Source organism: Leuresthes tenuis, unplaced genomic scaffold (assembly GCF_036924035.1).
Source record: "Leuresthes tenuis unplaced genomic scaffold, fLeuTen1.0.hap1 SCAF_11, whole genome shotgun sequence".
Taxonomy (NCBI): domain Eukaryota; kingdom Metazoa; phylum Chordata; class Actinopteri; order Atheriniformes; family Atherinopsidae; genus Leuresthes; species Leuresthes tenuis.
In genome coordinates, this window is record NW_027325365.1 from 24,401,772 (window position 1) to 24,413,893 (window position 12,122).

At 40.3% G+C, this 12,122-nt stretch overlaps 1 protein-coding gene across 2 annotated transcripts in view; it reads right to left on the minus strand.

Annotated features, from left to right (window-relative positions):
• Positions 1-1,801: 1,801 nt before the first annotated feature.
• The window catches only part of il1rapl2 (interleukin 1 receptor accessory protein-like 2), a 421,604-nt gene continuing 411,283 nt past the window's right edge, over positions 1,802-12,122 (minus strand). Inside the window, exons 13-19 of one of the 2 annotated variants that reach the window (XM_072396230.1) lie at positions 8,176-8,321; positions 7,966-8,043; positions 7,741-7,857; positions 4,996-5,118; positions 4,257-4,496; positions 4,059-4,089; positions 1,802-3,792 (exon numbers count right to left, since the gene is read on the minus strand). In XM_072396230.1, coding sequence (XP_072252331.1) covers positions 3,704-3,792; positions 4,059-4,089; positions 4,257-4,496; positions 4,996-5,118; positions 7,741-7,857; positions 7,966-8,043; positions 8,176-8,321 — 824 coding nt within the window. In that variant the 3' untranslated portion in view covers positions 1,802-3,703. The remainder of the gene's footprint in view (positions 3,793-4,058; positions 4,090-4,256; positions 4,497-4,995; positions 5,119-7,740; positions 7,858-7,965; positions 8,044-8,175; positions 8,322-12,122) is intronic. The other variant, XM_072396229.1, reaches the window with a different exon arrangement.

Below are 12,122 nucleotides of genomic sequence, written 5' to 3' on the forward strand. Positions count from 1 at the left end.
TTAGACAGCACCACAGCACTGAGACTGCTCTGACCAAAGTGTTTAATGACATATGTCTGAATACAGACAGTGGAAAAATGTCAGTCTTAGTTTTACTGGATCTCAGTGCTGCATTTGATACAGTTGACCACAATATATTACTCAAACGACTGGAGAACTGGGCTGGTCTTTCCAGAACTGTACTAAACTGGTTTAAAACATACTTAGAGAACAGGAAGTACTTTGTGTCAATAGGTAACTTTACATCTGAGCAGACAAGAATCACATGTGGAGTTCCCCAAGGTTCCATCCTGGGACCTCTTCTGTTTAACATCTACATGCTCCCACTGGCACAGATTATAAAAAACAACCAAATAAACTACCATAGCTATGCAGATGACACACAGATGTATATAACAATGTCACCAGGAGACCGAGGGCCTGTACAGGCCCTTGGAAAATGCATTGAGGAGATTAATGACTGGATGTGCCACAACTTCCTCCAGCTAAACAAAAACAAAACTGAGGTAATTGTATTTGGAGCCAAAGATAAACGATTGAAAGTCACCACAGAGCTTCAATCTATAAATCTAAAAACTACCAACCAGGCCAGAAATCTAAATTTTGACAAACACATTAAGGCAATAACAAAGTCAGCCTACTATCACCTTAAGAATATATCAAGGCTAAAAGATCTGATGTCTCAGCAGGACCTGGAAAAACTAGTCCATGCATTCATCTTTAGTAGGCTTGATTATTGTAATAGCATCTTTACAGGTCTATCTAAAAAGTCAGTTAGACAACTGCAGCTCATCCAGAACTCAGCTGCTCGAGTCCTCACTAAGACCAAAAAAGTGGAGCACATCAGTCCAGCTCTGAAGTCTTTACACTGGCTGCCTGTCCATCAGAGGATAGACATTAAAGTTCTGATGCTGGTCTATAAAGCTCTGAATGGTCAAGGACCAAAATACATCAGTGACCTCCTGACCCACTATGAACCTTCCAGACCCCTCAGGTCATCTGGATCCGGTTTTTTATCAGTTCCCAGAGTCAAAACCAGACATGGAGAAGCTGCATTCAGCTTCTATGCTCCACATGTCTGGAACAAAGTCCCAGAAAGCCTCAGATCAGCTGAAACACTCAGTGTATTTAAGTCCAGGTTGAAGACACACCTATTTTCAGCTGCATTTGAATAAGCTTGAGTTTCAAAACGGAATCATGTTTTAACTATTGATTTTATCTTTCATATATATAATTTTTTCTGATTTTATCTATTGTTATTATTTCCTTCTTTTGTTTAAATTTTAAATCATGCTTTTTATTTCTTCTGTTTTAATGTCTCTGTAAAGCACTTTGAATCACCTTGTTGTTGAATTGTGCTATACAAATAAACTTGCCTTGCCTTGCCTTGCCTTACTGTAATGTTGACTTAATTCCCCACCATTCACTTTCGAGGTTAACTGTAATGTCATGGTTCTTTTTCAAGAAATATATTAGTCACTGCTTAGTTTAATTGTTGTGCAAGTCTTTTCTGTTGGACTTTTGACCTTTTGAAGCCTCTGATTAGTGCCATCAAAAAGACCAGCAAATTATTAGAAAATCTAAAAGGCTGGAGGTAGAAGAAGTGGGCAGAGAAGGTGGATTGGGGGGAAGCAGCAGGCTGTGTGAAGAAGATAGCTTGAAGAAAAACAGGATAAGCAAGAAACATGAAAAGAAAATAAATTATCTGGGGGAAGTAGCAGAAAGAGGAAACAGCGAAATGCTTCAAACAAGAGGCATCCAAAATGTATCAAACAACTAATGCGTCTTTATTTGCTCTCAGTTAAATTATTTCAACCAATATATCCAAAGAATAGTCAAAGAATTAGCAGAAATGAAAAAGACAACCACTATACTGTATATTGCCATCGAATATAACAACTCATATAGTTAATTATTGTATCAAACAATCTCAAATACCCAGAATTCATTGGTTCTAATAAGACAATGACAGTACCTCTTGTGTAAATTCAAAAACATTATCCACTTTGCTTAAATATTATGGTCATCTATTTCTTTTAAAGCTCACAAAGAAGAATGTATTCTGATTCAGCTCGGACCACAGCTGTTTCTGCAGTGAAGCCCCCCCTTTGGCTGACTGGTGGCGCTCAGTCCGTGAGCAGGGACGTCCATCTGTCCGTCCATCAATGAAAAGAGGAGCAGAACAAAAGCAGAGAAGGCTCTGGAACACATAGACTTAATGTGGGCATTAACAGAAACTGGAGGGAACAAGTCACTGCTGTGTTTAGGTCTATACATAAGTAATGGAAGCTGTACAGAGATTATTGTAACAAACCGACAGTCAAAACAAATCCTGATAAAAATTGCTTGTCAACTCTATTAGGATAAAACTCTTAAATAAAACATGGCAAATTAAATAATAAAGATGTTTTAGGAGGGACACCTCCATTTTTCCCTTTATCAATTTTATCATCACATCATGGCCAGACAGAAAACAAATATGCGGTATCAACATAAGGTGTTCACTAGGGTCCATATGAAAAGAGGCTGCAACAAATGGTTGTGTCATTTACTCTTTTATCTATGTTTATTTGATTATCTTTTTTTTTATTCATTTATTTATCTTTTTTATCTAAATGGGTGGTCATGCAAATAGAAAAAAGCCAAGTCCCTTATGCTTTTAGCCTGGTGGTACAGGTTGATCTCTGGGCCGGTTTGCTTCTATAAGTTGTCTACTTGCAGTTTACTGCTGCACGAGGTGATGAGCTCAGACTCTGTATAGTTGAAATAGTCAGTCAGCTCGTGTGTCCAACCAGTTCCCGCCTAACTGTGCTTTGCTATCATTTTGTACTTAATCTTGTTCATCTTGCGGAAAAACTTTTGGAAGTCAACCAGTTGAGCTTCTAAGGGCAAAACCAGGTAGCTACTGTAGCTATAGAGCAGTAAATTCAAGAGGTTGACTAGTTGTTTTAAGGTGTCTGGTATACCAAAATCATTGCTTGATGTCTCCCTCTTCGGGCCTTATAAGTCACTAGTCAACAGGTGGGTTGATATTCTCAGAGCTCACCAACAGTAAGTAAAAGATCAACTGGCACTGACATTATGTTGATGCCTCCGTGTAATTTAACAGCTGAAATATCGTCTAGATTTCTTAACAGCTGGTGCGAGAGCAAACTGCCATTACGAGATACTTTTTTTGTGCTCTGAGGTGCAACTTGGCAGCTTGTTGGACAAACAGAAGAGGCCCAGTGTCTGCAGATACTCATTGCTTAGGTGTCCAGGACGTGTTCATTCTTCCCTCAAAACTCTTTAATCCATGCATCTGTTCACGATGACCTTTCGAGAACTTCTCTACCAGTATGACCATGACAAGAGTTGTTCAGTGGCTTTCCCTTCAGTGGTCAGTAACCGGCCCCAAACCAGAATGCAACCGTTGTCGTATTCTGAATCTGTCTGTATGGGGTCTGGGGCCAGCATACCCAACAAGATTATAGCCGAGCCTCATCCACTCTATAAGAGGTTATTTGTTCGCAGCATGGCATGAGGTGGCTCAAAAGCAGTCCGCCGGCAGTCTTCTTTGAAAACCAGTCCAACGCCAAGTCTGTACAGAGTCCACAAACCCCCTCCCCCCCAAGAAAAAAGTGGTAAAACAACCAATCTATCCAAAGCTGTCTGTAAACCGGTCTGTATTCCAGTCCTAGCTGAGCAGGCCGTCTACCAGATGTCAGAGCTTAGTTCTCTGCTGGTGAGCGGTACGAAGGTGCTGTTCAGGTGGAGGTCTGGCTTCTTCCCAAGTGTACTGCTCTGAGTCACCTGGGAAACAAAAAGCATCACAGGAATTATCACAGTGGAACTACAAGCAAAAATCTACAGCTAGAAGTGAAATAAAGAAAACAAGGTCTTCATTTTACAGTATCCATTATACATGTACTATTGCATGCCTATGGTGTGCCAGGTCTTATATATGAGCACAATGCTACGTATCCTTATTATTTCCCAGTTGGTTAGAATAAATGCATGTTTCAGGCTGGATAATATACAGATATTTTCTTTCCATATTCTCTTTTATCCAAACAGACCTCTTGTTCCCCAGTGAACTGCTCTGAACCCCTGGGGAGAAAAGAGGGCCTTTATTGTCATTCAGTTTAAACTCCGAGCACATGCAAACAAAAAAAGAGTACAGAAATGTAAGAAGAAGGGTACACTGTGCAGAAGTCTGGATGTCAGAGACAAAAAAGGAACAACAAAATCATAAGATGCAGAGTCCTTTCTCCCACCTGTCCGTTCAGTAGAGTCATAGGGATGTTGCAGTAGACATGGCGCCCCCCAGGGCCCAGAGTGGAGAACTGCACCGTGGAAGGAGGTGGGAGAGGAGGCGACATGGAGGAGGGCTGTGGGGGAAGCTGGAACTCGTAGCTGCGGCAGAAGTGCCGCATTTGGGCTGCTGTAGCAGAGTGACCCCCTCCTAGTGGCAAGGTCATCTGGTTGTAGTCGGGAATCTCAGTTGCCAAGGCAACCTGTAGATAAAAAAAAACACGACTTTCAGCTGGTGTTTTTTTTTCATAAAGCAACTAAACATGATAACTTCCTCATGCTGATACTCTGAAGAGATTTTCAGAGTTCCTTTAGTTCCTGGATGAACTGCGGAAAAATACAAACTGTAAAGTGTTCAAAATTCACGAGCCTGCGGCTTCACTTCCTTTACAGCACACACTCACACACACTCAAAAAAACAAACAACAACAAACAGTGCAATTCCACAGGAGTCAACACACACATCTAATAAGACCAACAACAAAAGTTTATATAAGCTTTCAAGACCAAGACCAATCAGCTGCAAGTCCAATCAGTGTGTGTGTGTGTGTTTGCATGACTGTGCACTCCTCCCTTGGTTAATGACGCATGATGAAGATCACTTGTGGCCCATCGTCGCTACCAGACCCCTCTGCTTACACAGGCAGCACGTCTCTGAAGGATGACATCACTTTAAAGTAAAAAGATCCTGCATTCACTGACCTGATGATGTCCATGACGACTCTCATTAGGGGGCGCTAGTGAGGCAGAGGTGGTTGTCATAGCAATAGTGGAGACAGTGGTCTGCAGGTCACCAAAGAGGCCCTGTTCACCAGAGTCCATGACCTGTGAACAACAGAAACACAGACATATCATAAAGACTTTATAAAATCCTTGAAGTCTTCCACATTATGATTCAATCCTAATGTTTGAATTACACAGTACAGTTATTACCTTCTGCACTGGGTGACATAGGCAAGCAGTATCAATAATTACAGGCACTGAAGTTTATTTCACAGCAAAATCAGTATCCCACTTCTTCAAATGCGTATTCATCCACAACTAAAAATAGTCCCTAATAAAAGCACTGGATTGTCTTGATGTATGTAATTACAAAATTAATATTACATTCAAAAGAGGGTATAGGTTTAGAGAGAGTCCTTGAAGCTACCACAGGCACATAACATGGGAAGTCAGAGGCAGGTTAAGCATCCACTGTTAAAAAAATCTCCAATGTTGAATTTTTCTATTTGCAGCATTTCCTTATCAGAAAACTAAGCTTCCTAAAGTTAGTTCCAAAATACATTACACGTGAGGTACAAAACTTGTCACGAGTCTTATGGAACACCCTGTACTGACTGAGCTTGTTAAGAGCGTGGTATGTGAACAGAATAAACAAACAGTGTGGGGCACATGACACAAATCAGGGGTGTAGCTTTGGTATAAATTCCTTCTGTTTCTTTAAGCTGATCATTTTCAAATGAACAAGGGCTGGTAAAGCAAAGTCACAGACTCGGACAGTCTATACAATGTTTTGAAGAACGTGGCGGCAGTGAGGGGTCTAAACAAACACTACTTGCCGTTCGGTGTTTGTTCCACGGTATGATGGATTGCTTAAATTCATCAGCATTCTTCTGCAACTTTTCAAAAAAGCTTAAAGGTGTGCTCTTTGGCCCATAAACTGAAATGGCACCTGGCTTCTTTGGTTCTTATTAGGCTTTTCAAGCATGAGAACTGTTGCCTATCAGACATCAACATCTGTCCATTTAAATTCAGAAAGCCCTGGATTTCGTGCTGCTTTTCATCAAGGTGTTTGTGCAACTGTACGTTTGTCTGACGCTGTCCTCTGCTGGCCTAACGATCCAAAACTAAGGGAGTAAATGCTGACATTAAAGTTTGACTGAGCTCCTAAACTTGCCTCAGTGATATTTCTTTAGTTAAAGACATCTAGATGATGTCACCTGAGGTGTTCATGCATGGTAATCATGTACATGACCTATATTTTGCAGACATTTCAAAGGCCACCTGGCTGTGGTGAATGTATGCACTTCAGGGGAGAGAGGATCTCCATAGCACTGTGTTTTTCTAAGCTACAAGACATACAGTGTTTTTTTCTCTTCAGTATTTGTCAAACAATCTAATTCTGTGTGATACACCCTAATTTCTACATGAGTAGAGTATAAAGGTTGAAGTGAATATACATGAACACATGAGCAAATTAATGCGATCCTGACCCAAATATTTCTTCTCTTTTAACAGTTGAATTCCTGGCATTAATTGGTAGCTGTGTCTTTCTTTCTATGGCTACTGTATGCATGTCAAATATGGACTGATACACATATGAAAAAGAAAGTGCACTCTGTTTCATTTGTATGGTGTACTAGAACATCAGTTCTTTTACCAGGTTCAATTACCAGGTCTTACAATGAGGTCAATTCGGTCTCGGATGAGCTGCAACACATATTACACTAACCCTAATACCCCAACTCTAACCCTAACCCATTTCATTATCTATTTAACAAAAAGTAAGCCAAAATGCAGCAGCAGTGTGTGAAAAACTAACACCACCCTTAGTGCTTCCAGAATAATTAAGAGGGTAAGTTACAAAAGTCACTTGATCAACTGATCATCAGTAAGAGATAGCACATCTATAAAAGCAGGAGTTTTGTCTGTTTGCTGGGCTGGAGCATTCAGGTGAGAAAAGACATCTACAGGCCTCAATTAGCATTTTGAAATGTTAAAGTTCATTAAAGTACAATTCGAATTGAAATCAAAATCAAACACAGCATATCAGCACACAAGCACAGTGGTGGAGGGCTGATGATCTGGGCTTGTTCTGCAGCCACAGGACCTGGACACCTTGCAGTCATTGAGTCCTCCATGAACTCCTCTGTATACCAAAGTATTATAGAGTCACATGTGAGGCCATCTGTCTGACAGATGCAGCTTGTCTGAAACTGGGTCATCAACAGGACAATGATCCCAAACACAGCAGCAAATCTACTGAAAAAGAAAATAATCAAGGTGTTACCATGACCCAGTCAAAGTTCAGACCTCAACCTGATTGAAATGCTGTGGCCGGACCTTAAGGGAGTTGTGCATGTCTGCAGAACTCAATGAACTGATGCAAAGTTGTAAAGAAGAGTGGGCTGAAACGAGAGACTAATAACATCCCTTGGAAAATAATCACTTCAGGTTACTGCTGTTGAAGGTGGTTCTTTAAGCTACTAAATCATGGGGTTTTTCACACACTGCATCTGCATTTTGGCAGAATTTCTGTGAAATATCTAATGACACAGTGTAATAGGACATTTGTTGTTGTTTATCTGAGGCGGTATATACCTCATTTTAAGACCTGGTAAGGACCAGGTGATTTTATGTTGTGTAAAACCTTAGAATTGAAAGAGGGTGTACTTTCTTTTTGTGTATGAAAAAACGAATCCGGCATTCTTGTCAATAGCATTATACCTGACGTCTGGACAGCGTCTCTCTGCGTTTAGCAGGCATCTCATAGACCACCTGCTTCCAAAACTTAGAAGACAGCTCATTGCTCTTAGGACCCTTCCACTTGATGATGGATAAAACCTTAAGAGGGGAGAGAAGAAAACAGAGACATTTTTTTTGTGTGTGTAACAGCTTAAGTCACTTTTCAAATAATCTTCTTTCTTTCCTCAGAGGGTATATTCTGTCTACCTTGATCGTATGTTTAAGTGCTTCCACTTCTTGATAGTTGATGACATTCCTCAGGTCTGCACACTCTATCATGATCACCTGCACGCGCAGATACAAAGTGGTAAATAAAGACACGTTGAAACGGGATAATGTTACAAACCCAGAACAAGTGTTGGAACTCAAGCTTCCTCTTAAAACTTCTGTACGTCTTATCTATCGCCTTAATCCTACCTTGATCTCGCCAGTAACCAGCATGGAGTGGAGGCGTGTCTCAATCTGGAAGATGCTCCATCCTCTTTTGGCTACAAACTCTGGGGTCAAAACTATGATCAGACGTCTGCTCTGCTCCACGCTACGTGCCAAGTCCTCAATGTAGGCTAATGGAGACAGACATGGGGACACAGTGAAAGATATGAAGAGCAAAAGTCAGTCAGATTAATGAGAAGAATTAAGTGTGGTTATTAGCAGGTTGTTAACTTGTTAGGACCAGGTATACTTGTTTTCCAATCATGTGCTCATTTGAGGATAAATTTGTTCACATCCTTAAAGAGGTACTTCAGTGTTTCTTTTACCACAGGTTTGCACAATGGGGCACAACAAAGAACTCAGGGCACATAGAGCCTCTGGATTTGCAGAATACAATGGTGAGCTTCACTAGAACTCTGAATTTCTGAGGTCCGAGTGTAAATATGACAAACTGGAACAATCCATGTTGTGAGATTTCTGACCCAGAAAGTCAGAGGCTCAAACCTCAAAATCCAACATGGCTGCCATGCACATATCAGTGAACACATCACTGCGGTGTTAATGCACTTGCATTGCTAATAATATCAATGTGGTCATTAGGTACAAAATTGAATAAATCCTGCTGGTTTTCCTCAGAACACAGTCAACTTGGGTGTGACGCCATTTCTAGCAACAAATTTGGACTTCTAAGCTAAATGGAACACCATTAGCATATAAACTAATTACATAAACTAGCATAAACTCTCTCTGTCTGTGATGTAGAGATATGCAAATATTATTCCTTTCATCTCACTGTGGTTCAACAGTAGATCAAAATGTTTCTAAGTCTTAAGTCAAACAGTCCAGGATACCCTCTTTAATACTCTTTATTCAACTTGCTAGCAGGCATGTTTTTTTTTACCTTTAGAGATGTTAGAGTTTTTTTCCCTGCTTCTAATGGTAGGGTGGGTTAACCGCCTGCTGTCTTACCAGCCTAAATTCCTGAAAGACCAAATGAGTACCAAGCTAAATCATGTCATGTATTGTACATATATGGGAGATGTCGATCCTCTATCTGATTCTTGCAGAGTTAGCAAAAAAAGGCAAATGATGTAGCCCACTTGCATTTGCTTCCAAAAAATTGATGATAGACAGATTTCTATTTATTGTTACAATACACAGAGAACTACAATGTTAAGAAGAAATAGCCAAAATTGAGTTTGACATTACAGTAAATATCCTTTGTGTATGTTGATGGAGCAGTTCTGTATATAAATGATTGCACTGACTGACTGAGTTTAAAGCTGAGTGGCTTGGCTCTGACACCGCACAGGAAAACGTCTTTTAAAGAGACATCAGAGGTGGTCAGACACACCATCAGTTTACTTTTCCTTAAATGTGTGGAGAAGAAAGGGCAGGTGAAAAGAAGTGAAAAGTGAGCAAATCTGAGGTGCAGCTGCTGTCTGTGTCAGTAGAGATATGACCTTGGTGTCAAGCTTGGTGAAACCACGTCTTCCTTTGATGACCCATTTCCAATTATTTGTTTGCAATGTTCTCAATGTTGTTTTGTGACACACGGCAATGATATTGCTCATTATTTCTCTCTGAAAACTATGAGTTCTGTGAACAACAGATTCCCTCACCGTCTCCTCACTAGCTAACTAAATTAATGACAGAGACTCTTCGACAACACATTGCAATTTCACGCTCAATTTGAGAGGCACAAATAGTACAGAACATCCCCAAATTCAGTTTTTTCATCTCTGCTTTGCCTTTTCATTGTTCTTTTTATTTTTTCTCCTCTTCACCCTCCACGTGCCCTTCACTTCCTCTTTATGCTCTCTATTTGCAAGGATTATGTTAATCGATTAATAAAATAACACAAACCAGTGACCCTGTCCCTTCCTCTTTCTCCTCCTGTTATTTATTCCATGCTCTCTTGCTCATTTTGTTGGGCTAAGTGGAGTGGATAATTAAATGCTGTGTTTAAGGTCGCATCGCCGTGCTGCTCTACCAGTGGCTATGGAAAACAGTACAAAGACAACTCTATCTTCATACATGTAGACTTTATAAGAAACAGGTAGGTAGCTTAGAATTGTGTGTGTACGTGTGCACAGTGGACATTTGTTTTCAGGATGTTTTCAGGGCAAAGAGATGAAACCTCACTTTGGGAGAACTATGACTCTTTCATTTGTTTTCGGAGCAATCCGGCATGTTGGAAGGGGAATAAGTTTAGCCGGCAGCAGGCTATGTAGAGCATGGCTATTCATTATGAAACTCAAATGAATGCATTTGTATATTTTAAGATAAATGTTAAACAATGCAGAGGAAACACATTCATTTGTTCCTTCCGGCCAAATTACACAGTGACTTTTGCGACTGTATTTTTATATCATAGTTGCTTTTTTTTTTTCCAAGATGACGAGAGGTGTGATGTTGGCACATTTTATACTTCAGCTGAACTAACTTGTAACACACACATTTCTTTGAGGATCATTATCACCTACAGTATGTTATACTATGTCAAAATAATCCCAGACTGATTTGTAACACCAAATCAACAGATATGTTTTAATCAAAGATAAGAATATCTTGTCGGCTTCAAACTGTAGTTTAATTATCGACTGATGCGAAGGAGCTCTGCTGCATGCCAGAGTCATCTCTCTCAGCCATTGTTCTCCCTATTGTCTGTGCTGACTGTCAGGGGGAAAAATGCCAAAAGGACGATGAAAAGCATTCTCATCTCGTCATACCTTTGAATCTAACCATCGGTTTTTGATCACGAAATGATCGTTCTCATCGCTCTGCTACAGATCACAATGAGATGGCTGACTCTACCAATTTCTGTCAGAGTGTATTGGATTACATTTCATTCTCACTGTGACAATACAACAAGCTTATTGATTTAACTTTAGGGAAATTCAGCGCGTTGCATTGCTGTTTTGCACACAACTGGACAGCATTTACATGTGCAATATCTCAGAAAGTAGTTTTAATAATAACACCTGACATACAATAAAACTGTTATTCTACCTTGTACGCCTGTTGTGAGAAACAGATTAGCAGAGTAGCCCTCATCTGCAGTCATATATCATGCCACCTGGTTAATGAAAGCCCAATATTTACTTTATTCTCAGTATTTGACTTTTATCAACTACTGAGAGAAATATAAGGGCTGAAAAAAGCGAGCTGATTAGTCTATAACTTCTTTACCGTGCAGGTAGTCAAATCTCTGCACTGCAGCTTCTTTGATCCCCTCCTTTATACAACCCCAGTTCCCAAAAAGTTGGGTGTGGCTGTGCAAAATGTTAATTAAAACAGAACTATTTCAAAACTGGAGTTGTACAAACAAAAGGGAAGAGGCGAGTCTGAGAGGACATGGGCAATAAAACACATGATATGAGATATCATTGAGCCGGTTTTACTGAACCAAGCATCATAAATCCTGAAAGGGATGATGAGAGTTTAATGCTGACGTTGCCATCATTTAATTGGTCTTCATTCCCTCTGCCCCCTGCTGGTGAAGAGTGAGTACGTCCACATCTTTCACCGTTTCCAACACTGGAGTTGGCTGTCGTCGCTGCAAGCTGAAGAAACTGAGCCATCATGAAGCCCAGTGAGCCCTCTGTTTACACTGGAAACAATGGAAGGTCTGAAGAGGGCACTTACTCACTGTCTGAAAGCACCCTCACATTATTGGCATGAAGAAAAATAAAGGGCCACAGAAAGATGGAAACACAGTGTGCCTACACTCGTGTACATATTGATGGATACAGAAGTAACAGCTATGTAACCTCTGTAACGTCATTCTGTACAGAATGCGTGGCCATCTGTGGGTATAACGCAGTATAAAAAGGCAGAAAAGTGAGACACAGACTATGCGTCAGCATTTGAAAGAGAAAACATGAGGCTACATTTTGATGTTCGTAACATTGTAGGTGTGTTGTCAAGGT